Source organism: Hyperoodon ampullatus, assembly GCF_949752795.1.
Source record: "Hyperoodon ampullatus genome assembly, chromosome: 2".
NCBI classification, from domain to species: Eukaryota; Metazoa; Chordata; class Mammalia; order Artiodactyla; family Ziphiidae; genus Hyperoodon; species Hyperoodon ampullatus.
Genome location: NC_136915.1, coordinates 121,006,531 through 121,033,806, shown reverse-complemented (window position 1 = coordinate 121,033,806; position 27,276 = coordinate 121,006,531). Strand labels below are relative to the sequence as shown.

Below are 27,276 nucleotides of genomic sequence, written 5' to 3'. Positions count from 1 at the left end.
ACCACCACTTACAACAAGGAGCAGAGTAGAGACATGAATGGCTGCACAAGCCATTTTAATTTTAAGTTCATAAAAGTCTACATTAAATGCATTATCTTACAAAATAATAACCTATGAGAGTATATAAAAAATAACTGAGCCAACATTATTTGGTACTTTTGATACTTCCATTAACTTCAATTTAACTATTCCCTTTCTGAATATAAAATTAAAAATTGGCAAGCTATTTACAAAAAGACGTGTAATTTTGTTAATCAGGTTGACATTTTGAACATCTTTTTCTTCAGTTCAGCTGTTTTCTCATCTATTTTAGTATGACAGTCCTCTGTTGCCTTTTCAATGCCTTCATGGTATTTCTCCAAAGCAGCTTTCAAGCTGAGAAATATTTCCTAAGTAGAAAATGAAATATAATAAGAATTATTCCATGCAATGACCTAAACTAAAAATGAGTTACAAGAATTCCAAGTCTCGTTCATATTTATTAATAATATTTTAAAGTCTAAAGTACCTTATGCACATGTACACACTCGTATGCCTACTCTTATTAAGCTGTGCCGATGCATCAGAAACTCAGCTACTTAGAAAGAACAAAGCAGAGACATTAACAATGGCTTGAATTCCAAGACATTAGGAACATATTTTTAATCATCAAAGAAAAATTTTTTTTTGTTTTTTGTTTGTTTGTTTGTTTTTGCAGTACTCGGGCCTCTCACTGTTGTGGCCTCTCCCGTTGCGGAGCACAGGCTCCGGACGCGCAGGCTCAGCGGCCCTGGCGCACGGGCCCAGCCCAGCCGCTCCGCGGCATGTGGGATCTTCCCGGACTGGGGCACGAAACAGTGTCCCCTGAATCGGCAGGCGGACTCTCAACCACTGCGCCATCAGGGAAGCCCAAAGAAAAATTTTTACTTTGGAGCTTTTCACGTTTACTTGGCAAATACCTAGATTACTGTACTCTGCACTTGACCCTGATCATTATTTAAATGATATGTAAACAGATTTAATAAGTAATCTACAGGACTGAGAAATATAGGAATACCTTTTAGAATTGTTTTAACAAACTGATCAGGCAGTCCTACTATAAGCAATCGTGAGTTTTCATACAAACCTATATGGATGTGTTAAGAATTAAGAAAAAATTACAAAACAATTTCTATAGACTGAATAAAATAATAAATGAACCACTTTGCATACATTTTATTCTATCTCATACTCATCAAGTGTAATTTTGATCCGTTTATTATTGATTTTTCTTAAACAAAACAATTCTCAAACCTTGATACAAGAAAAAATAGTATTCTGAAAGATTATAAAAGGTGTTTCACCACTGAAATAAAACAGCAGGCCTTTTCCAATGGAAGGAAAAAGCAATAAATGGGTATAATGGGTATAAATGTTCTCAATTTTAAGTGCTGCTCCCATTAAACTTTTCTTAAACCCATAGTTTGGCCACTATTTATCTTAGTTTAAATTCTAGTGTAGATACTGTCAGATTTTGAGCAAATTATATAGATTATAATTTAATATAGTATGGATTCAAAATGTTCCAAAAAAGAACAACACTATTTCCAGAGACTGCCACCTATGTAAGTTTGAGAACTACTGCTCTAGATTAAGCGAATATAAATAGATGCTTAAGGCTAAACATTTTCCCCAAATCTAAACATAGATCATTATTAAATCCTAATACAAAAATAGAAGAGGGTATTTAGATTCCCAAGATCTAAATCAGGCATCAAATTACTACAACTATGATGGAATATTAATCATTAGGAAAATAAATCAAAAGTTTTTGATACCTTTATTTCTTAAATCTTGTAGGAAAAATAAGGTGAATTAGTTGCTATCTTATGTAAACACCGTTTTAAAAAAATCAGCACATTTCAGCAGCTACAGATCAATTTAATTTCCTGGCTCTATAGAGATATGTATTTATTCATTCCAAAAAGAAAGCTGAATAAATTTGGTAGAAAGACATTACTCATTAGAAACTATTAAAATGAAGTGTGGTTAAATAAAGATATACAATCTGCAAATATCTGAACCAACCATTTCAACACGCTCAGAGGAACAATTTTCTCCTGAGAACACCTATATTCTCAAGGAGGAACAAAATCCTACAGGTAGAGCCACAATAAATGAATGAAACATTAAAGCCCAATTCCACTGGCACATCCATAGAAGCAAACAAACATTTGAAGTTCTAAGCCAACCCTCACAGGATATTAATAGCAATAGATCACAGCCCTCACAAAAGCTACATATTTCAATTTCCAATTAAATTCTGTATCCAAGTGGAACTTTATCATATTCATTCACATAATAAGTAAGTCTTACTGTGATAGCTTGGCTGAAGTTAAAATATTTTTAAACTCAAACTCTAGTTCTACAGTGCCTAACATGACAACCACTAGGGACACGTGATTATTTAAATTTACATTTAAACAGCTACATGTTCCTCAGTTGCACTAGCCACACTTCAAGTGCTCAGTAGCTACATGTACCTAATGGCTACCGTACTGAGCAGTACAGAACATTCCTAGCAGTAAGTTCTTTGGACAGCATTGGTCTAGGTAATTATCTCACTTTTCAAATCAGAGAAATTCAAGATGACATAATATCCATGGACTTTTATGGCCAGTGTAGCCATTTACCCACCAAGTATGTATTAATTCATCAACCAATATATTACTGAGTACCTTCTACAAGTAGCACTGTAAATAGTACAACAGTACAATGGAACATGCAGTTATGCTCTCTACCCTAAAAAAACATACAATCCAGACCAGACTGGATACTGAGCACTTAAAATATAGCTGGTATAAACAAGGAACTAAATTTTAAATTTTATTTCATTTTAATTAATTTAAAAGTAAATGTAAATAGCGACATGTTGCTAGTAGCTATCCCATTGGACAGCACAGATCAGAATAGACTAAAAATGCTATAGTATTTGAGAAGGAGAGAAATCAAAGATATCTGAAAGGAGCCAGAGAAAGTTATATTGAGAATACACTTTCCATTAAACCTTAAACAAAGAAAATGATTAGCTTAGATACAAAACTTTAAAAATCCTAGAAGGTAGGGATCATGCCTTCCTTGTTCATACTTACTCCCTGAATCAAATATAAAGGCTGGCACCTAGTAGGTGCATAGACCATTTGTTGAATGACTGACTAAATGCATGAATAACTACAGGAAAACAGGGAGTTCCTGTTTTAAATGAGAAAGTGTAGTAATAAGAGTGATATTTTAGCAGGTTAAATTTGGTAATACTTAGGATTCAGGGCAGATTTGATGCAGGAGAATCTTAAGTCAAGGAAGAAATTTAGCCAGTTTTTGCTGGAAATCTTGAGTATTAGAAAATTATGTGATAGAAGTATGATTAGAAAGGGGTTGTTATGAACAGTATCAATGACATTATCTTGGTGATTGGATATCAGGATTATCTAAAAAAAATGCAAAATTGCAATTCTTTGTGATATTTTGAAAATGATGATGCCGCTGAAGAATATGAAGAAACTAAGTGAAAGAGAAAGGAAAAGGGAAGGGGAAAGAGAGAGAGACAGAGCGGGAAGGAGAAAGTGAGGAAGAGGAAAGACACTAAAGATGTTGAATGTAATTTAATAATTGTTTATTTTTGTTGTGATAAGCTAATCCATTGAAAATATCCATGAGGCAGCTAAAATAAGGAGTAGAGTTGAGGTAGACAGAACAGGAAACAGATTTTTGAAAGCTATCTAAATAAAGATGATGATTGAAACTAGAAGAGATGAAATATCTATGGAAAAGAATATTTAGCGGAAAAAAGGATATGATGATCATTAGGGTCCAACAGAATTACACAAAGAACAGTTTGGCAATCTTAACAGATCCTTCTTTCCTTTTCATGAAAGATGATTATGAAGTAAGCTAAAGAGGGTTCTTTGACAAAATATATCTTGATTTCACCAGGGGACTTAGAGACTCTCCCAAGCTATTTTGGAACAAATGGATATCACAGTGTTGTCTGGGTAAAGGTATGGTTAGAACAACTTAGCAAGTTGAACAACTGTATCCAAAGTTTTGATCAATAGTTCTATGCCATTCTGAAGGAAGAAATACAACCCAGCAAAGGGCCCAGTTCTACTCAACATTTATCTCCCCTGGAGCAAAAGGCATGCTGGTCAAATTTGTAGGTGATGCTAAGCCACAAGAAATAGTTAATGTGAATGATACATAGATTTAAACTGACCTCGAAATTTTGGAAATCTAGGTGGAAATAAATAACATGAAACCTAAAATAAATAACAGTAAAATCCAGAATTAAAATTTCAAAAAAATAGTTGCATTGAAGTGTGGTGAAAAAATTTTAAGTTGGCAGAACCTCATATGAAAAAGACAGAGGTCCTTTAATTGATCACAAGCACAATATGAGCCAAGGGCAAGATGCTGCTGCTAAAAATCCAACCCAGTATTATGCTTCATTAACAGCAGCCTTGTGCTCTGGGGCTGGTCACACCATTACTTGGAAGACTATGTTTAGTACTGGGTTCTACATTTTAAACAGAATAAAAAAAGCAGGAAACAGAGTAGAGAGGACAGTAAACAGAATAATGAATCTGAAAATTAAACTATATAAAGAATGGCTGGAAAACTAGGGCTAATAAACCTGGATGAGAAGGCTGAAAGAACCCATGATCTTTACCCTCAAATGTCTTAAGTACAGTTTTATTCAGTAGAAGAGGATACAGATTTGTTCCAGAGAGGTGCTCTTGGTTCACTAGAGTACAGAAATGAAAATTTTTAAACTCAAAATAAGAAGTAACATTTTAATAACTATAGCTGTCCTAGTAGAACAGCTTGGGTAGTGATGAGCTTTATAATATTGAAAACAATGAAGCAGAACACATCAGTGGTTCTCAAGAGCCATGCGAAAAACTTTAGGCTCATGGGCCCCAGTGCTGGTAATTCTAATTCAATATATTTTGGTGGGGGGTTGCTCATCTTTAAATTCATCGTTGACTTCTACTACATGGTTAATTTTAAGAAACAGCATGCTAGATGGCTTTCCAATTTTACAAATATTTATGGAAAGCATACTACATATAAGGCAGCATTCTAGGCATGGTTTGACATGACATACTAAGGTAAAAAATAAGACTGCTGTTGTTGAGAAACTTAAAATGTTATTGGCAAGACATAGATGCACAAAACTAAAAGGAATTTAAGGCAGGCACGGGCACCTTTTATGACCTATAGACAAAAGGTACTTACATTAGCAACTGGTTTATTAATTGTATCTGACCATGTGATAACAAATAAATATCTGCTCATTTGATTTAGTTAAGAAGTAGGATTAAATATCTCCTAAGGTCTTTCTAACCCCCATTCTAGAGATAAACAGAGGGCCAAAGGCTTGGTAGATATCCAGTTAAAGGGCAGAAAAAAAAAATAGTAGTTGGAATGTAGAAAGAAAAGGAAGAATAGAAAAAATCAGGACAGTGTACTGGACAGACCATGGGAGGGGAAACCCAGCCATTTTCTTTTTCTTTCTTCCATTCCTTTCTTTCTTTCCTTCCTTTCAAAGTAGCCTTGAGACAATCCTCACTATGTATATATACACTTACATGTGTACGAGCTAACAATCTAATATTTCAGAGGATAAAAAAGTTCCTGAGAACAAGAGGGGATTGCCTACTGTGGTTCTTTTAGTATTAAGAATCCTTGCAAATTAAATGTGAATGGTGAAAGGTAATGATAGCATGTTTAAATATCTTTCAGGTTTCAGAGGTTTAGGATAAAATATTAATGTAGGCAAGATGAAGAATGAGAAAAAAGAGGCCAAGGGATTTTACATGATAAAGGGCTGTTTTTAGTGACTTCTGGTAGAGCAGTTTGGGACAATCTTGAGGACACTGGACAAACTTTAAAGGTTAAGGATAGAATGAGATGTGATAAAGGTAGCAGGAATAGACTACTTTTTTGGGTCTTTGGCAGTCAACAAAAAAAAGAGAAATAAACATAATAAACATATTATGTTTGGCACTATACTGACATTTTGGAAGATAAAAATGTAGAAGACAAGATGCCTGTCCACATTAAACTTGAGACTGTTTATGAAACAATAAAATAAATACACTTGAAACAAGCAGAGTAACTTTAGGTAATTATGATAAAGTTATCATTAAAAAAAGAACTCAAAATACCGGTAACAACTCAAATACATTTAATACTGATGATAAGAAATACTTCTGAGATCCTTTTATCAGGAAAAAATGCAAAAATTTTTTAGAAGACTACTTTAAATCACCATCTAAATTTATGTATCAAAAAAATTCAGAACCTTTATGGAGCACCTACTCGTATTGCAAAGCACGATTCTAGGTGCTAACAGGGAAAAAAGGCAAGGAAAAAAAAGGTATGAGGAGACATACATGCAAACTATCCCAGGGTAATGGAAAAGGTGCTATAAATGGAAATAAAAGCAACAGACCTGAGGGGTCAATTTCTACTCTGGAGAACTGACAAAATCTTCAAAATGAGGATGACATAATTTACATTTTAAACTTGTGACATTATCTGAAATTAATTTCTTATGAACATAGACTCACCTGAGACTTCAGTTTCTCCCTTTCAGCAGCATCTTTTAGTTGTTGAATTCCAAATTTAATTTTTTGGATTTCTTGATTAATTGTGGTTACTCGCTCATAGACAGCACCTCTTTTTTCTTGAACTTTATTGCAATCTCTGAAGAAAAATAGAGACAGCTAAATTATAATCCCTCTTAAGCATCTAAACAGTCAAGCATTTAACTCTAATTGTGATTCCAAAGAGACTGTATTTGACTGACACACCTAAAACTCTTCTCAAGATACAAAAGCAAACATAAGAATCGCAGGGTGGCGCTATATTCAGGTCATGGCATAAAGTAAGCTCTTCCACACAAAGCTGTTATTTAACATGGAGATCTTAAGTCACATCTCCCCAGTTGTGCTCACTCATGTACTGGTGTTAGGAGTGCGAATCAACACAACTTTCCTGCAAGGCATGTGGCAACAAATTAAAACCCTCAGGTTCTGCCCTTTTGCTTCATCTGCATGAGGAGAGCAAAGGAAATCTTCAGACCATCCTAATACACCTTTCAGAGGCTGAAATAGTGTCATCTCATAGACATATCTGGGGCATTTATTCTAAAAACACATTTTTGGAACTGATGGGAAGAAGACTCTACCAATAAAACACCCAAACATATTGGCCAACAACAACGATGACGACGGACATGACAAAATGCTTAGCAAAGTACTACTTCATATATGAATAAAAAAATAAGACTTTTTCTCAAAATATGCTATGTTACAGACCAGCTGGACAATAAAATGAACCAGTTGATGCACTCTACTACAACTCTAGACCACTGTCTCTAAAGTGCACTGAAATAAGCAGTAGCACCAGAACCCTTTTGAAGAATTGTGCAAAGGATTTGGAATTGTGATATCAGGAAAAGAAAAAAAAAAAACTAGTACCTAAAACATCTCTAAATCTAGATATAGCAACATTATGAGATTCATAATTAACTCATCTGTTTTAGTCACCTAACAGTGGAATACCTTTTTGAAATTATAGGAGATTTGGAATCTTAGGGGAAAAGTAAATTAGGTTTTTCTAATTACTTTCTAATACATTAAATTTAAAATAAGTTCATACTCAATCACGGTGCGTTTGTACTGCTTGACATCCTCATGCTTCTTATTTATTCTGAACTGTGTTGTGGCAAGTTTTTCCTTCTTCACAATCATCAGTCTTTTAAAGGAATTTTCTTCAGTCTTCAATTTCTTCAGTTCTGACTCATCACTCTCAATTTTGTCCTCCAAGTTCAGGCTCTGTATTTTATGAGATGTATTTAAAGTCAATACAACCAATTAGGATATACAAATAAAATGAAGGACTAATTTCTAGGATGAGCTGGAATAAAATACAATTTTAAAATGTGATAAAACTGTTTAAACACTGAAAGCCCAGCACAAGAATGCAGACTGAACAAAACAGACAACAGGAAGGCACTAGGGATACTGAGAAAGAACCTGACACCTAGAGAGGTGTTATTTATCATGTCATTTTATCAGCAAGGATTGGAATAGAGGAACACAGTAATAAGATCAGCCAACAAGCCAAGTTGAGGGGGTGAGGGTGGGTCTGAACTAAGGTAGCAGGAATAAAGAGGAAAGAGTAGACCCTAGAAACAAAAGCAGTGGATCTCAATCCTTTTTTGTGCTGACTCTTGATGGGAGATAAGGGAAGTGTGTAACTGGGAAAGAATATCTCAGGCTACTCACCTTTCAACCCCTTTTTCCCTCAAGAAAGAAATCTTTCATTAAATGCTATGTCAGTGATCCTGGGGACAGTCTGGATTAGGACAATGAAGTGAAAAGGATTTTCAAGTTTCTAGCCTAAGAAACTTAAAAACGTTGGCCTTAGCTGTCCATCTTCACTCAGGGCAGGGTCTGTGTCATAAACTTTAAATCTCTTTATAGATCCTAGCTACAGTGTTAGGCAGTAAGTTGGGACTTTATTGATTAGAAGATCATTTCCAACTGTCAGAACAAGTTTAAAATTCCATTACTTTTTTCCAAAATATACATGGTAATATGCTATGTTAATTAATTTATTATTCATTTCACCTGAAGGTTAAAATGGGTCTACTATTGCTATGTTTAAAAAGAACAGTGTTTTATCCTTGAGCACACATTGCCACATCTATTATAATGTAGAATGACCCAGCTTTTCTGTAGGAAAATAGCAACAGAAGGTAAAAGCAAATTCAAGGGACTACAGTGAACTATTACATAATAAAGACATAAAAACTGCATACAATACAAACCTCCTTTAAGATAGTGGTTAATTTTTCCCTATTATCTGCAAGGTCCTGTATTTTCTTTTGATATAGCTGCACCTCCAGCTGACATGAAGGCAGGCAGTCAACAGAGTCTCGATAGATTTCATACTTTTCCATCACTTCTTGCTTTGAAAGAAAAAAAACATAGAAACCAGGTTGGCACTCTCCTTTATGAAACTGAAGTAACGTCAATTTGTTTGCTCTTAAATAATTTCTGTACTTGATACTGAAAGCTAAAGAGCAGAGAACAATTAAGTTTCTAGGTCAGTAACAAAGCACTATTACTGACATGTGTCTAAGCACATATAATTATGCTTCCTAATTGCCAAATATCCTTGAACAAAGAAAAACTACCATAATTTTACTAAATCACTCATTGAAGTGCCTTCCAAAGGTTATTCATAATGATTTTAAAAGAGTTCATTTCTGCTAATACTCAAACTACTCCTGATTATTCCTGGGCAATTATATTACCAATTATAATCGTCCTATTCATTTGTATAATAACTATTACTACAGCTAATTCTTTCAAAAAGATTAATTCTTCTTCTAAAATTAGGAAATGAGTATATGTTTACCACAAGCACTGCAACAATACAAAGGCTTCTTTCCTTTCCCCACTAGTCTATCTCTCCTCCCACTTTATAAACCAGTTGGATTTTGTCTTCAGTGAAATGCTTAATCATATTCCAGCTCATTTTTCCATTAAGTTGTCTTTTTCCTACTAATTTGTACTCTTTTGTGTCTTTGCGTATCATGGATATAATCCCTTTACCTGTCATATGCACTATATATATGTTCCACACGTCTACTTTTCTCTATAGCTTTTGAGTTTCCAATCTTAATTTAAAAACTCTATCCCAGTCCAAGATAATACAAGTGTTCTCCTAAAATTTCTAAACTTGTTAAATTTTCAATCCAATTAAAAATTATTTTTGTAAATGGTGCAAGGTATAGACCCAACTTGCTTTTCATCTAGCTGAACTGCCAATTGAATCAAAATTGCTTATTAAATAAATCGATCTCATAAATACTCAGATCTATTTCTGAGCTCTCATTTCTGTTCTAGTAATCTTTGTCTACTCCCATGTGATAATTCTCAATTATCAGGAATGACTTGAATAACAAATTCAGAGATAAACCAGAAATGTTCTTTTTAATTAACAGTTTAAAAACCTTTCCTCATAAAGGATGCTAAATTGTGTGCCCACTTCTACTTTTGTCCCACATATCTCAATCCATCTCCCAGAGTAACCCATAATCTTTTTAAACTTAAACCATGTTCCAACACTCCCCTTTTAAACTAGCCAGTGGTTTGCCCTTGCTCTTAAGGTAAAATCCAGCACCCTGAATAATCTGCCCGTTGCCCATTTTTCCATCATCATCTCATGCCATTCTCCTTCTTATACATCATGCTTTCTTCCTTGAATATAACTTACTCTCTACTACTACCTCATAGAATTTGCATATGCTGTTCCCTCTGCCTTGAATGCTCTTCCAATATCAATTTATTAATATAACCTCTGTTCATCCTTCAGATGTCAACATAAATTTCCATTCCTTCCCACCTTCACCTGTTGATTTCCACAATACTAAACTAGGTTACTCTCATTATGTTATTTTGAAGCACCCTATCCTATTTTTTATTTGTTTGTTTCTCTTTTTGGTGCTTTTTAAAAAATAGACTTTAATTTTTAGAGCAGTTTTAGGTACATAGCAAAATTAAGCAGAAGGTACAGAGAGTTCCCATATACTACACCCTATACTTTTTCATAATACATATTATAATTTATAATTATATAACTGATTTTAAAATTGTTTAACACCTTTCTCACTTAAGATAAAGTAACTAAGTCTCATGAGGACAGGTCATTTCTGTTTTGATCACCCAGGGCAAAAGCCTCAAAAATTTGTTGCATAATTAAACAAATGTCTTGAAATTATACTTCTTTTCCTACATCCATTTTAGAGAAGAGCTAAAAATTAAAGACAAGGGCAAAAAGCCTAAGAAGAAGAGATGTATAGATAATCTGGAAATTAGAAAATTAACAAACAAACAAGAGTTGCTAAAAAGAAAAAGAGAAAAGCATTAAAATAAAAAGGAAACTCACTCTGGAATTCTTAAGCTTCTGGACTGTATCTTTCATTTTTTCTTTATAATTCTTAAGCTTCTCTGGAGAATCTACAATTTTTGTTTTCAAACTCTCTTGAACTTCTTTCAAAGAAACCACTGACAATTTTAGTTCATTCTGTTGAGAAAACATTTTTATATGTTAGATATAATAATAAAACTGGTGATTAGCCACTACAGTAATGGAAAAGAACAAAGAAATGGGTCTGTGTTTGTTGTAGTGGGGGTTAAGTTAAATTTTGACCACATCACTCCCCTGCTTGATTGCTCACATCTGTCTTCAGGCCAAAGATCAGGCTCCCTAACACACCATTCAAGATCTTTCATTATGTAACTCTTACTCTCCTTTCCAGTGTCATCTTTCACCAGCTTCCTACTACACTCTACAGTCTGGTAATATAGTCGGTCTTATGTCTGGACAATTATAAGTGATCTCTCTCTCATAGTATGGTCCTCCTGAGTACCATCATCCCATTCCTGTACTGCAAGTGAGTTTCTATTAATCCTTGAAAATCCTGTTCCTACTTCCTCTGTATACCTTCTATAAACAGTTATTGTACATGTGATACTATAACTATGTATTTAATATGTGTTTCTGAATTAAATGAGCAAACTGGGATTGTGAACAGTTATCTTTGCTTTCCCAGAACCCAGTGAAAGTAATAGCACTGAGAAGGTACTCACTACACAGTTACTAAACTAAAACAAATTTCTTTCTCCTGAATTTCAAACCATTTGGGGAATTAAGATGAAGGGTATCTGAGAATTCTCTTGTATAACACAAATCCATCCCTATGAAAACAGAACAACAAAACAGCAACAAATGACTATATACACCTATATCTGTGCATGTAATGGCACAGAAAAAGGACTGGAAAAGTGTAACCTCTAGGTACAGTTGGTAGAGAGAAGAGAGCCTTTCATTTCTCTCTCTCTCTCCCTCTCTCTCTCTATATATATACACACATGTGTGTTATCTGAGTATTTTACAATAGGAATGTATTACTATACAGCTTGTATAATTTGCCTCAATTATTTCTAACTAAAAAATTTTTTAAAGTTCTTATCTTTTCATCAACTAACTCAGAGGCCAAAACTGAATGCTTGAAACAATATTATTTACTTTATTCTTAGAATTTAGCACACCACCACATTATCTACTCTTTTAACGCCCTACAAAATTAGAGATCATTTTCCTTACATTAGCATTGACTTTCATCAATTTTCTTCCCTTTACAAAAAGCCCAAATTTGCTATTTTAACTACAAAGTGATTTTGTTTTAATACAGATTTAAATGGGACAGAGAGAAATGAATAATAAAATTGAACCATAGTCAATACTACTCTGATGAAAACATCTGCCAATAGAAGTGACAGAAAAATAAGGAATATATTATACCAAAGTAAATTTCAGATAGCTATAGAGTATAAACATTAAAATAATAGGGGGACTTCTCTGGTGGCACAGTGGTTAAGAATCTGCCTACCAACGCAGGGGACATGGGTTCGAGCCCTGGTCTGGGAAGATCCCACATGCCGCGGAGCAACTGGGCCCGTGCGCCACAACTACAGAGCCTGCGCTCTAGAGCCTGCAAGCCACAACTACTGAAGCCTGCACGCCTAGAGCCCATGCTCCAGAACAAGAGAAGCCACAGCAATGAGAAGCCTGCGCACCACAATGAAGAGTAGCCTCCCGCTCGTTGCAACTAGAGAAAAGCCCACATGCAGCAACAAAGACCCAACGCGGCCAAAAATAAATAAATTTATTTAAAAAAACAAAGAAAAAATAATAGGGAAATAATAAAAGTACAAGAGAAAATATGGGATTAAAAAATGAGGAATAAGATAGGCCTTTCTATGTACAGAGTTAAACCCAAATGTAGAACACTGTATCTATCAATTTCACTACATAAGTACATAAACCTGCCAATAGGAGAAAATGATGAATTTGAAAGACAAATAGAGTTAATACCCCTAATTCATGGACTTTAAAAAAAAATGAAATAAACAAGGAACATAAACAGGTAGTTCACAAAGCAACAAATAACAACAAATCACTGAATGGTGGTCTAAGTCACTAAAAAAAAAAAAAAAAATCAAAATTAAAATGAGGTGTTTTTTTTCCCCTATAAGAATGACAAAGATAAAAAGAAAATAAAAGTAAAAACATCCACTTTTGACAACAATGTAGGGAAAAGAATACTCTCATATTCTACTGGTAGAAGTGCAAATTGATATCTTTTTAGAAGTCAGTTTGGCAATGTGGGCCAAATTTAAGTGTGATTCCCTTTAACCCAGAAATCCTACATTTAGGAATCTACTGTATGATAAAAAGCAGCCTGGTGCACAAATATACAGGTACATGTGTAGGTGTGTAACACACATGTGCTATTGTTCAATAGCAAAAAAATTAGAAGCAATGCGAATGTCTATCAATAGGACACTAAAACAATCTACATTAAGGTATATATATAGAATGCACAACTATATGCAGTTATTAAAATAATGAGGCTATATATTGACGTGATAACTATTTACACTATATTGTAAAATGAAAAAAAAGCAGGTTTGAGATGTGTAGAGTGTAATATCATTTATGTAGAATTACATATATATGTGTATATTTGCACAGAGAAATGTAATCTATGACATGTATCTGATTGAGTGGTGAGCTTTCAGGTGATTTTCACTTCTGTCATACATTTTTGTGTTTCCATATTTTTTAAAACAATAGTCATCTATTATATTTAAATTGGAAAAAGTTAAATTAGTTTCACTTTAAGGGAAAAAGAGAGAAACATTTAACAATAATAACGCACAGTTAAAACACTCCTCCAAACAAAAGATTCAAACCTTAAATGCTAGTTAAATGAAAAGATGCTTACCAAACGCTTGGTTTTCTCTGAAATATCTGACTTCTTTTGTGAATTTCCCTCTTGCAGCACTATCTAGGGAAAGAAGCAAACAACTGCTTTATAATGATTCAAAACAGATTTAAATTTAGTCAATGCTTTTTAATAAAATAAAAGTAAGAAAGGAGAGGAATTAAATGATTAGACAAGATAATCTCAAACTTTCTGTTCATTATGACCCTAAAGCCAAAAGAAACACCTAACAGTTCCTTTATTAAGTAGTTAAATCCAAATATCTGAATAAGTATTTATGTCCTGATAACTTAGTAGCCCTTTGAAAAAGTAATACATACAAATTGAAAGAAAAATATTATTTTTATTTTATTCTTAAACAGCCACAACTATTTCCAAATTGGATGTGTGTACTGCAAAAATTGGGCACTGCACAAATTCACACATCTTATAATCATTGGACACAGACAATTCTTATTTCTTGTTGCACGATGATTTTCACATAGCACTTGCTTTTTATCATGGCAAAAGCCAAAAACCCATGTTCACAAAGATACGAAAGGAAGGTAACGTGAGTTCATGTTGAAACTGTGAACTACCTTGAGCTAGAAAAGTTCAAGCAGTGTATGACTGATGCTGAATGTTGTTTCCCTTTAAAATTTAAAATATCCTGAAGCACCCTTGAGGGTTTGCTGCAGTATCCAGGGCGCCTCAGCACACAGTTTGGAAACATCAGATTTAGACACAGAAAAATCTTAAAAAATTCTAATCAAGATAGCATATACCTTTGACAACATCAATAAATAATCATGGTTTGACCTGGACAACAGAAGTATGTATCTGTTATAAGGTGCACAAATGGACACAGCGATATACCCCATTTCTTTAGTAACTGAAAGCAATGTGATCTTAGCTCCTCCACATCTACAAAAAAACTTTAAAAAAGTTTAAGGTGTCCAACAACAGATACCGTTTTTTGACGAAACTCTTGATTCAGCGATTGCTGCAGCTCCTGAATATCATCTGAAAGCTGCTTGAACTCTGCTTGCTCTTCAACTGGAACAGAACTGCACACAGCAAAATAAATTAAAATAACATATATCAAGTTCTTAACCTTGAAAGGCCAAAAACAGTCTCTGCCCTCCAATAACTTAAATGAAAAAAACTATCTGCTTTCATGTTTATGAGTTCTCATTCTTCCAAATGACAGTAATTTAAAATCCATGACCTGGCTGGCCTCTACTACAAAGAGAAAATAAAAATCAGATGAGCTCCTTCAACTTCCTGCCACCAAATCTCTGTGTGGACTCATCTGCATACATACCTACCCTTTCTAACTCCACTCCTAATTTTAGTGCTGATTCCTCCACCTCTGCTCTGGCTCTCATTTCACATCTCTCTCCTGTATCACCCATTTCTTTTGCTCTACTAATCCTTCCTAATAGCACTTACACGTTTCAGTCTCTTCCATATGAATGTTCTCAACTTTAGTTTTTAAAACATGGTGTAGAATTGTTACTTTAATTTTCATTTCCTTGACTGCTATTGGGTTTAACAATCTTTACATATTTTTAATTAGCTATCTGTACTTAATCCTCTGTAAATTCCCTGTTTATAGCCTTTGCCCATTTTTCCATTATCTTTTTTCCTATCAGTTTGTAGGAGTTCTTTGTATATTAAGAATATTACATGGCCTTTGTTATTAGAGATAGTAAGGCTTTGCTGCATATGTTGCAAATATTATCTTCCAGTTTGTCATTTCTCTTTTGACTTGGTTTATGGTGAATTTACCATGTTAAATTTTAATATCTGCCTCCTACTCCCAGTCTTTTCAGCTTGCTGCTGTCTCTAAAGGCAATTTATGCCAGGGCAGGCTAAAAAAGAGCTCTCACCTGAAACAGAAAAATCCAAAGACATCAACATATTAGAAGGGATAAAAAAATCCTTTTGTTCAAAATCAATATATATAAAGCCAAGAAATCATAACCCTTGAATGATTCCTTCTCCTATCTGACCTTTGAGTCAAAAAACAAAACAAAACAAAACAAAACAAAACAGCAAACCTCTGTGGAAGGAATAAAAATTTTAACAGAATTAACTGATCTGAAGGAAAAAAGAGAATCCTGTCAGTTGCTGCTCACCTATGTAAGATAAATACCACTAGATATAATTTAGAAGAGTAAGTTAATGGCTTTAAACATGTCTGGCTGATGCACTAACAACAAAAAAGAAGTAAAAGAGTAAATTATGCACTAAAAGTTAGAAAGAAGAAAAGCTAGTTTTTCTTTTTCAAAAAAGGTAAACTTAAAACACTCTGCTATTTAATAAGGAAGATAAAAGAGATGAAGTAGACTGTAGACTGTAAAATACTACTTATATTCATTTTGCATTTTGAAATTGCATTTATTTTATTTGTAAATCTCCTACTTACTCAAGTCTCTCCAATTTCATTATTGCCTCCTGGTGTGCAGTATTTAACTGCTGCATTTTGTCCACAGAAGATTTCTATTAAAGCAATTTTAACAATTTCATATTAGTGTTTTTCAACATAATCAGAGACATGTTTAAAAAAATATCTACCGGTACTGGCTACAAAATGCTTCCTCACTCTACAACTTTCACCATGAGAAATAAGAAATTTAAGAAAGAATTAGGCATTTACGACAAGTGACTTAGGAATTCCTTTACTTATTCAACACACAAATGTTGAGTTCTTACTACAGTCAGGCCCTGTGCTAGGTACCAGGAATAATTCCCAAGAAGACTAACTTATAGTTCCTCGACTTAAGTAGTTCAGTCTCCTTGACGAGTCAGAAAAACGAATATAAAACTACAAAACAACTTGTCATAGAACTGATTATAATGACATCCTATCCAACTTGGGCAATGGCTGGGAAGGCGTATCGCAGAGGGTTCATAGAAATGACAGATGTCTGAGCCATGTCTTAAAAATATGTAGTGAAATTAGCCAAACTAAATTGTGTGTTTGTATGTGTTGGCACATACATCTGTACACTTTGGAGAGTATGTGATGTTTAGGTGGTATAAGCTGAACATAATTTGTACAAGGAAATATTTATCAATGTAGCTCAGTCACTAAAGGCCTAATTCTCTGGTGTTACTCCGGTGCTTTTCTAAAAGTATGGTACCCTCAAACTGCGGACAGATGGGAACAAATCACACAGATGACCCATAATCTTTCCAAATTCCCTAAATTATTAATGAAATGAGTTTCTATCTGTTAAAGTGACTTACTTGAACTGAATCTTATAATGCAATGCTGAGTAAGCATGATAAATAGAACAAAACACCTAATTAGGCCATTATTTAGAAAGCAAATATATACGTCAAATACCTCAATTATTTAAAGAACACTACATTATCTATTAAACTTCAAAGAAAAGGAATGGGTTATCATTATTCTCTTCCCTTACATTTCCTAATAAAGGAAAAAGAGTCTCAGCTACAAAATTAAAACAAAAACCCCAGCTTCTCCCTAATGATACCAAATATAGAAGAAAATCTCATTCTGAGATCAGCTTACTAAAATCTGCAATTTCATATGAATATAATATTGATATGTAAATTTAATTCTAATGGCCATAAAACAATTAGGTATCTGTGACAACCATTTCAAAACAGATTAGTGGTGCACAAATGATGTTATTGATCTGGTATGTGACCCAAAAAATACACTTAAATCTTACATATTGCCAAAGAAACTCCATGTATGTCCGACGGCATGCTTCTCTGAAGTGAATAAAGTTGATAATGCCACTTAAAAACCGACTTGTCCGTTTTGCCTCTAAAATACAAAGAAAGACTCCTTAAATAAATCTTTGAAACAATATAAAAGTGAAATTTTATCCTTTTTCCACCATATATTCCATTCATAGTTACAGAACAAAAAAGTGTGTATGCTAATTAACCAAAGTGAAGAACTTCTGCTCTAACTTGATGATCAGAATTATCTTAACCAAAAAAAAGCACTTTGACCATGAAAGAACAAGAGACCAACCAGATTTACTATCTCATCTTAAACAACCAGAAAACCAGAAAAAAAATATAAAACAACAAATTTTAGACACTGAACAAGCAATATAGGACAGCAATCCACAAGAGAAGTAAATGAGGTGAATCCTATTAATGAATGCACTAGCTCACCACTTAAGGGAATTTTCAGGCTGTACCCCAGGGAGGTAGAATATAAACAGAACTCATGGGTTTTGCTGAGTCATGAAGATAGAGTTTAGAGTTTGGAGAGACCAAAGCAACTATAATTTTTAGAGTCTGAAGAGGCCAAGGCAACTAGAATTTATAAAAACTCTATCTTCTTGATTCAGCCTTTGAATTCATTCAGCCTATGAATATATTCTATAAATATATTCCATTTGTTCAGGAAGGTAGAGAAAAGCATTAGCATTATAAGGAGAGAAAGGGAAAACCTGAATCAAATTTTACAATTGAAAAATAAAATACCTGAAATGAAAAATGCACTAGATAGGATTAAGAGCAGATTAGACATACAGATGAAAGGATTAGTGAAACTGAAGACATAGCAATAAAAGCTATCTAAAATGAAGGCCAGAGAGGAAAAAAAAGAATAGAGAACTTATGAACTGAGGGACAATATCAAGCAGCATAACAAATGTGTAATTGGAGTCCTACAAAAAGGAATGGCAGAAAAAACTTTTATAAAATAGCTAAATATTCTCCAAATTTGATAGAAACTATAAACATATCCAAGGAAGTGAGCAAATCTAAGTGGGGGTAAAAAAATAAAATAAAATAAAATCCCCAAAGGCACATTATAATCAAATTGCTGAAAACATGTGATAAAGAGTCTTATTAAAAACAGCCAGACAGGGACTTCCCTGGTGGCGCAGTGGTTAAGAATCCACCTGCCAATGCCGGGAACACGGGTTCGAGCCCTAGTCCGTGAAGATCCCACATGCCGTGGAGCAACTAAGCCTGTGCGCCACAACTACTGAGCCTGCGCTCTAGAGCCTGCGAGCCACAACTACTGAGCCTGCGTGCTGCAACTACTGAAGCCCGCGCACCTAGAGCCTGTGCTCCACAAGAGAAGCCACCACAATGAGAATCCCACGCACCACAACGAAGAGTAGTCCCCGCTCGCCACAACTTGAGAAAGCCCATGCACAGCAACGAAGACCCAACACAGCCAAAAATTAAATAAATAAATAAATTTATTAAAGAAAAAAAAAAACAGCCAGAAATGAGGAGAACCAAGAGAGAATAACTCCAGGTTGAGTAAGCAAGTGGTTTAGATTATTAACTTTCATATAGAAACAGGTGATGATGCCTTGGACTCACATGACACAGGGAAATGGAACTGAGATACCTACTAGATGTGGGACTCTAGAAAGGCTACATCGTTAGAGAAAAGGTAGATTAAGGAAAGAAAAACTTATCATAACAGTGCAGGGAAATGACAAAGTTACTAGTGGCTCAGCCTTGTCTCTAGTAAGGAAATAGTCTCCTCTGAGAATTCTAAACCTTGGGCCCATTGCCATATGGGTTTTTGGTTTAAATTAAAGTATATATTTGATCCAAGAACTATCAAAATTAGGAATTAAGATAAAAAGTGGTCTTTAGCCAATGATAATCCTGGAATAACTTCCAAAAGCAAAAGATATCTCAGGAGGGATATGGCCTCAACCCCAGAAGCCAAAGAAGCACAGGACTATCTTGCTGAAGATGAGCTTAAATTTATAATCCAAAAGGCATGTGTGCGTGTACACATGTGCATGCGCGCGTGTACACATGCGCATGCGCGCACACACACAAAACCATCTATAATCAGTCTGTGGGACACAGCTAAAGCAGGGCTAAAGGGAAATTTATTAGCACTAAACACCTATTTAGGAAAGAAGAAAGATCTCAAACTGATGGCCTCAGCTTCTAACCTTTAAAAAACTAGGAGAAAAAAAAAAAAAAGAAGAGCAAACCCAAAGCAAGCATGAAAAAAGAAGGAATAGCAATAGCACAAAAACCAATAAAACAGAAAACAGAAATAAAATACATAAAAATCAGTGAGACAAAAATCTAGTTATTTTAAAAGCTCAACAAAATTGATAAACGTCTAGCCAGACTGATCAGGGAAAAATAAAAGAGTGAAAAAACAGATTACTAATGTCAGAATGAGAGATGGGACATCACTACTAACCCCAAAGACTATTAAAATGATATGGGAAAATTAGGAGCAACTTTATGTTAATAAATTTGCCCATTTAAATGAAATGGATAAACTTGCTGAAAAAGGTAGCCTACAAAAGCTTATTCAGTAGCTTTGGGAATAAACAAACAGGGTAGCCCTTTATTTATTTAAAAAAAAAATTGAATTATTAATTAATTTAAAACCTTCTCACAGAGAAAACTCCAGTCCCAGATGGATTTACTGGTGAATTCTACCAAACATTTAAGGAAGAAATAACACAAATTTTACAAAATTATTCGTGGAAATGAAAGAGGGAATCTTTGTAAACTCATCCTAAGAGGCCAGCGATACCCTGATATCCAAAGTCTGTCACTGCAGTAAAATTACAAAAAAATTACAGACCAGTAGCCCTTATGAACATCATCACAAAAACACAACAAAATATTAGCAAATCAAATCCAGCAATATATTAAAAAACATAATGTATATAATCAAATGGGGTTCGTCCTGAATACAAAGCTGGTTTAACATTCAAAAATCAAACAATGTAATCCACTAGACTGAAAAAGAGAAACCACTTGATTTTCTCACTAGATGCAGAAAAGCAATTTAAAACAAGTCAACACCCATTCACGAAACAAACTAGGAATAGAAGTTGCTTACCCTGATAAAGGCAAACTAAGAAAATCCTAAAACTAACATTATACTTACTGGTGAAAGCCTAAATGCTTTCCCCTCAAGATCAGGAAAAGACAATGATGCCTGCTCTCACCACTTTAATTCAACATTACACTAGAAGTCCTAGCCACTGCAAAAGGAAAGAAAAATAAGTAAAATACATCTAGACTGGAAAAGAAGTAAAACTGTCTTTGTTCTCAAACAATATGATTGTCCATGTAGAAAACCCTAAGGAATCTATTTTAAAGAATCTACTAGAAATAAGGTCAATATATAAAAATTGTTTCTCTACACTAGCAATGACCAATCAATCAGAAATTTAAACTAAAAGAAGTTTACAATATCCCTTAAAATTGAAGTACTTAGGGATAAATTTATCAAAATGTATATGGCCTGTACTCTGAAAATTATAAAACATTGTTGTGAAAAATTAAAAGACAACCTAAATAAATGGAGGGATATACACATGGATTAGAAGACCCAATATTATCAAGTTGTCAATTATCCCCCAAATGAACTATACATTCAAAGTAATCTCAGTCAAATGAACTATACATTCAAAGTAATCTCAGTCAAAATTCCAGTAGGCTATGGGGAGTGGAGGGGGGTTGAAAGTTACAGGCTGATTCTAAAATTTATATGGAAATACAAAAGACCAGAATAACTAAAACAATTTTGAAAAAGTGAACAAAGTTGCAGGACTTCCACTGCCTGATTTCAAGACTTACTATAGAGCTAAAGTAATCAAGGTAGTATGGTTGGTGTAAAGACAGACATATAGATCAATGGAGCAAAGAGTGAAGCCAGAAATATACTCATATATATATATGATCATTGACTTTTTAAAACAGAATTCTTAGAGGACTTTAGTTCACAGAAAAATTGAGCAGAAAGTAGTTTCCATATACGCTATGTCCCTGTACACGCACAGCCTACTCCACTATCAACATCCCCCACCTGAGTGGTATATCTGTTACAAAAGATGATCCTACACTGACACATCATTATCAGCCAAAGACCGTAGTTCACATTAGGGTTCACTCTTAGAGTTGCACATTCTATGGGTTTTGACAAATGTATAATTACACGTATCCATCATTACAGTATCATACACAATAGTTTCACTGCCCTAAAAATCCTCTGTGCCCTGGCTATCCATTCTTCCCTCCCCACAGTCCCTGGCAAACAACGATCTTTTTACTATCTTCATAAGTTTTGCCTTTTCCAGATTGTCATAATTGGAATGGTACTGTAAATAGCCTTTGCAAATTGATTTATTACACTTAGTAATATGCATTTAAGATTCCTGCATGTCTTTTCATTGCTTGATAGCTCATTTCTTTATAGCACTGAATATATTCCCCTGTCTTGATGTACTAGTTCATCCATTCACCTACTGAAGGACATCTTGGATGCTTCTAAATTTTGGCAATTATGAATAAAGCTGCAACAAATATCTGTTTGCAGGTTTTTGTGTGGACATGAGCTTTCAACACGTTTGGGTAAACACCAAGGAGCATGACTGCTGGATCATACAGTAAGAATACATTTAGTCTTGTAAGAAACTGAAAAGTGTCTTCCAAGGTCACTATACCATTTTGCATTCCCACAAGCAGTGAATGAGAGTTCCTGTTGCTCCATATCCTCATGAGCATTTGGTACTGTCAGTGTTTTAGATTTTTGCCATCCTAATAGATGTACAGTGGTTAATCAATTACTTTTGACCAAAGTGCCGGGTAATTCAATGGGGAATGGATAATCTTTTCAATGAGTGGTGCTAGAATAATTTCATAACCATATGCATAAAGGAAAAAAAATGAACCTTGACCTTTGCCTCAGATTATATACAAAAATTCAGGCATTAAACGATAATAGCTGAAACTACAATATGCTTACAGCAAAATATAGGATAAAATTTAGCCAAATAAATCCTTGAGGCCAAGATTTCTTGGTAGAACACAAAAAATAGTTTTATGAATGACAAAAGAAAAATAATGATCAATTAGAATATTCAAAATTGAAATATATTTTGCTTTGAAAAGACACAGTTATGAAATTAAAAAGGCAAGCAACAGACCAAGAGAAGATATTTTTATAACACATACCTGATAAACTACTTGTTTCCAAAATATCTGAAGAAGCCTTCTAACTCAATTTAATTTTTAAAAAGTAGGTAAATGATTCAAATAGACACTTCACCAAAGACATATGGATAGTAAATAAGCATATGAAAATATGCTCATTATTATCTAGTCATCAGGGAGATGTGAATTAAAACCATGAGATACAACTAGACAGCCTCTAGCATGTCAAATTAAAAACCTACAATATCAAGTCCAGGGAGGATATGTAGCAATTGAAACTATCACATATTGCTAGTGGTAATGCACTAGCTTCATGAAACAGCCACTTTGAAGAACCGTTTGGCAGTTTCTTAAAAAGTTAAGCATGTACTTACGACGTGAACCAGAATTTCTACTTCTAGTGTTTACCCAGAGAAATGAAAACATGTGCATACAAAGATTTGTACACTAATGTTCACAGCAACTTTATTCACAATGGCCAAAAACTGGAAACAATTCAAATGTCTATCAACTGGACAATGGATAAACAAATTGTGGTATATACTTATGATACACTACTATTCCAAAATAAAAGAAACAAAGTATTAGTAAATGCAATAACATGGACAAATCTCAAAAGCATTATGCTAAGTTAAAGAAGCCAGACACAAAAGACTAAAGACTATATGCTTTCATTTACATGAAGTTCTGAAAAGTCAAAAAATTATAGTGATAAAAAGCAGATCAATGATTGCAGGTAAAAGGGGGTGACCAAAGGAAACTGACTTCAAAGGGATGTCAGGGAACTTTGGGGGGTCATGATTGTGGCACTGGTTATATAACTGTATATATTTGTTAAGATTTATTCAATTATGCATTTAAAATTGGTGAACTTTTATGTAAATTATATGTCAATAAACAACAAAAAAAGGAGGAGATCCAAAAGAGGATAAAAAACAAATTTTTAAATAGCACACCAAATATCTTCCAACATAAGATAACCTGATATATAAATACAAAAGGGTCAAATGAATAAACGGACACAAAGTTAGGAGAATTTTACATTTTAATATAATATCATGACTATTATCAGTGCTAAAAGGTACTTTCTTCATGGTAAAAAGTAATTACTACATTTGATAAAACTGGTATAATTAACACACTGTGCAACATCATAGCTTGCATATTATTTGTATTCATATTCTCAAATTTACAGGACATTTTTCAAATGTAAGGAGTTAAGAAAAACTAATCAGAAAAACAGCTTTTCTGTGGCTTTACAAAGAAAAAATTTCCAATAATAGGATATGAAAAAAATTCATCCTTGAGAATCAGTTATACTTTCTAAATCCAAGTTTCTTGAAGTCTTTTCTCTTTTTTTTTCACATTTATTGATGGAAAGGTAAAATGTTAGATTGAAGCCAAACGTTAAAAATTGTTTTAAATTCTCACTTACTTGGATATAGAATATCAGCAATCTCGAAGTCATTCACCCGACAGATGGGCAGAAATGAGTCCCTTGAAGATAAAGTGGAGCAAGCATATTGAAAAGTGTACTGTGAATTACATACTAAGCCAAAGGGCATAATCATCTTATTTTCAAAAAGATTTCTGGATATATTTCTCAATGTCAAAGGACCAAGTCAGAAGTCTACTACAATATATAATCCTACAGCACTGAAATCTACTTTTTTTGTATATTACACAAATATTCATGTAATACCAAGGTATCATTATAGATTCTAATAACCCACACTCTTTGAGGTACTAGGACTCTCTAAGAATGCAAAACACTCCAACAATTTTGGACTCACAATATCTTAATACATCCATTGAATGAACTAAAGGTGCCACAGGTGGAGGCAGTTACCTGTGTTTGCTGAAAGTGTACAATTTTGGAAATTTATGGGGTGGAGTGGAAAGAAAAATGGCAGAAATTCCCTCCCAAAGAAAATCATGTCTTTAAGAAAGCTGAATGTAATGTAAATACGAATGTGGACTAAGAAAATAATGACTCTTTACTCACAAATGAATAAACAGATTGCTGACTGGTAAGAAGCCTTCCATTATATGTGGATACATGACTTCAGAGTTCACTGGCAGCTAAATGTAATAAATCAGAAAATCTAAGTTACACATTGATTAGACAAAATGACAAAAATCTTCAACCTCAAGAAATCTTAATCATAGATTACAATCAAAATATATTAACTTATTATCATTAATTTAAAACAAACAAGCAAACAATACAGATCCTGGCACAAAACTAGAGTTGCCATTAATATTAATAATGCTAGGTTCACAGTCAGTGCTCAATAAAGACTTTTTAAATGAATTAAAAAATAAAGGGGTTATACTCCAATAAAGATGTTAAAAAAAATAAATAAAGGGGTAATGGTTAGCATTTACTAAATATCAGGTACTATGCTAAGCATTTTCAATATATTCTTTCTTAATTTTTATAACCACAGTAGGACAGAGTACTATCCCTATTTTATAGACAAAGAAACTAAGCTTTAGCAAGGTTTCATAGCAAATAAGTGACAAACCCTTTGATTTTTAAATAATATATAATATTGGTGAGACTCTACAGATATTACATTTTTGTACATCTTCAGATGATGCCCTGATGATTTAACAACAACAGCAAAAAAAGATTAAGAAAAATAATCTTCCTACTAGAAATACCTAATATGCTAAAAGCTCAATTGCCTTATTTCAATTATTTTCAATCTTAGTGCGTATCTCCTACTCTAATTTGAGAGTCCTTCCTGAGAAGAGAACAGTATCTGTAAAGACTTTGTTGTTGCTTACTACAGTCTCTGAAGACAAACTGTAAATCTGTCAATAACTGCATAGCATCAACAACTTGTGTCATTTAGGTCTTTAGTAATAGTTTTCATCTTACTAAAGCTATCAGTATAGGCCATTATTATGCCTAAGATTCCCGTGTAAGTGACAGTAATTTTAAATAAGCCTTGATTTTGTTAAAAATAAAGTCAAGAACTTCCCATCCTGAAAACCAGCACTCAATGTGAGCACGAGAAATGCAGCAAAAAACATAATTTTGCCTCATCTTAAACCCACCATGTAAAAATGCTCCAGTCGAATTCCATATACTATCTGCAAAGCTCTCATGTAGATCATATGCAAGACTTCAGGCTACAATAGAAAAATAACTTTTAATACTCTGTTGCACCACTATCACCATTACTGTCCAATATTATAGTAAATGGATACAAAGAAGAAAAGAGTGAAAACATTACTCCATTCCCCTTGAAATATTTCTTAATTTTTCCAAATTTTAAAACACCTTATACACTTATCAGTTTGCTCACATGTGATAAGTGTCAATAAGATCAGTTGTTTAAGCTTATATACAAAATGTTAGCAAGTATATTCAAATCCAGTCCAGGCAATCTATCCACATTAGGGAATGGAAGATGGGTTAGTCTTTCAAAACAGGTTGTCAGACATATGACAAAAATAATGAGGGTGTATTTTTTTAAAAAGAACATGGGTAACCTTGTTTGATGCCTCAGATGTTAAGGTTAAGATGCCTTAGCTGTTAAAGTGACTACTATGATCCAGGAGGTATAAATTTAATAGGATAGTATGGGATTTTTAACTTTTATCTTCTAAATCAGTGGTTCCCAAATGCTGGCTTATAGAACCTGTTCTCATCCATATATAAGTTCATTTATTCTGAGATTATTTGTTCTATTTTAAAGAATTAAAGAGGCATCAATATCAAAAAGTTTAAGTTCTACATCATTAAACCAGGTTTTATTATGTTATCACTTCAAGATGAACACAGGAAACTGGAAGGAGACTTTGGGATTTTCTGTGACACATGAATAGTTCTTTTTTGCATTTAGTAACTAAAGATATAAAGAACAGTGTCTGTCAAAACAAGTCAATTCCCCCTTGGGGCATAATGCAAGAAAATTAATCTGTAAGCTTCCAAAGAAGACTGTTTCTAAGCACTTTTTCTGATTGGAAACGACTTGGAGTTAAGTTCCTTCAAGCTTTACCAATAAATGATACCCTCAGACCACTACTCCGATAATAAAAAGTTTAATATACTTTAATATGCCTATGGTTTAGAAGCTTTTTATTCAGGGTGGGGGGAGAAAACAACCATATTAAAGATTTGAATTCCTAATGGGAATGTAGAAGTTGCCCTACATATAAACTTAATGTTATTTTAAAATTACACTAGGAGAGAGAGTTTCTCTGGATTAAAATGACTAGCCTATATCAAATAGTAATATACATGCCTTTCTCCACATTCTACAGACCTAGCAGTTTAATTTCTTTTCAAATAGCATTAACCACATGCAAACACAACCACACTTTACCTTGGGATTTGGAGAAAGATCATTCTTGGAGAGGTTTTTACCATCAGCTCCTGTTAAGATTTTGTTTCGAATATGAACCACAATTTCAGCTACATTATATCTGGGGAAAGACAAAGTTTCCATCTTGGG

At 33.8% G+C, this 27,276-nt stretch overlaps 1 protein-coding gene across 1 annotated transcript; it reads right to left on the bottom strand.

Moving 5' to 3' along the window:
- Positions 1-27,276, bottom strand: NUF2 (NUF2 component of NDC80 kinetochore complex). Its single transcript, XM_079697312.1, has 13 exons — positions 27,148-27,276; positions 25,874-25,948; positions 24,813-24,889; positions 24,243-24,304; positions 17,575-17,672; positions 16,299-16,372; positions 14,838-14,934; positions 13,889-13,951; positions 10,984-11,121; positions 8,858-8,998; positions 7,684-7,859; positions 6,591-6,726; positions 1-389 (listed from the first exon to the last, which is right to left on the bottom strand). The coding sequence occupies exons 1-13, from the start codon at positions 27,268-27,270 to the stop codon at positions 255-257; spliced, it is 1,395 nt and encodes a 464-aa protein (XP_079553438.1). The 5' UTR covers positions 27,271-27,276; the 3' UTR covers positions 1-254.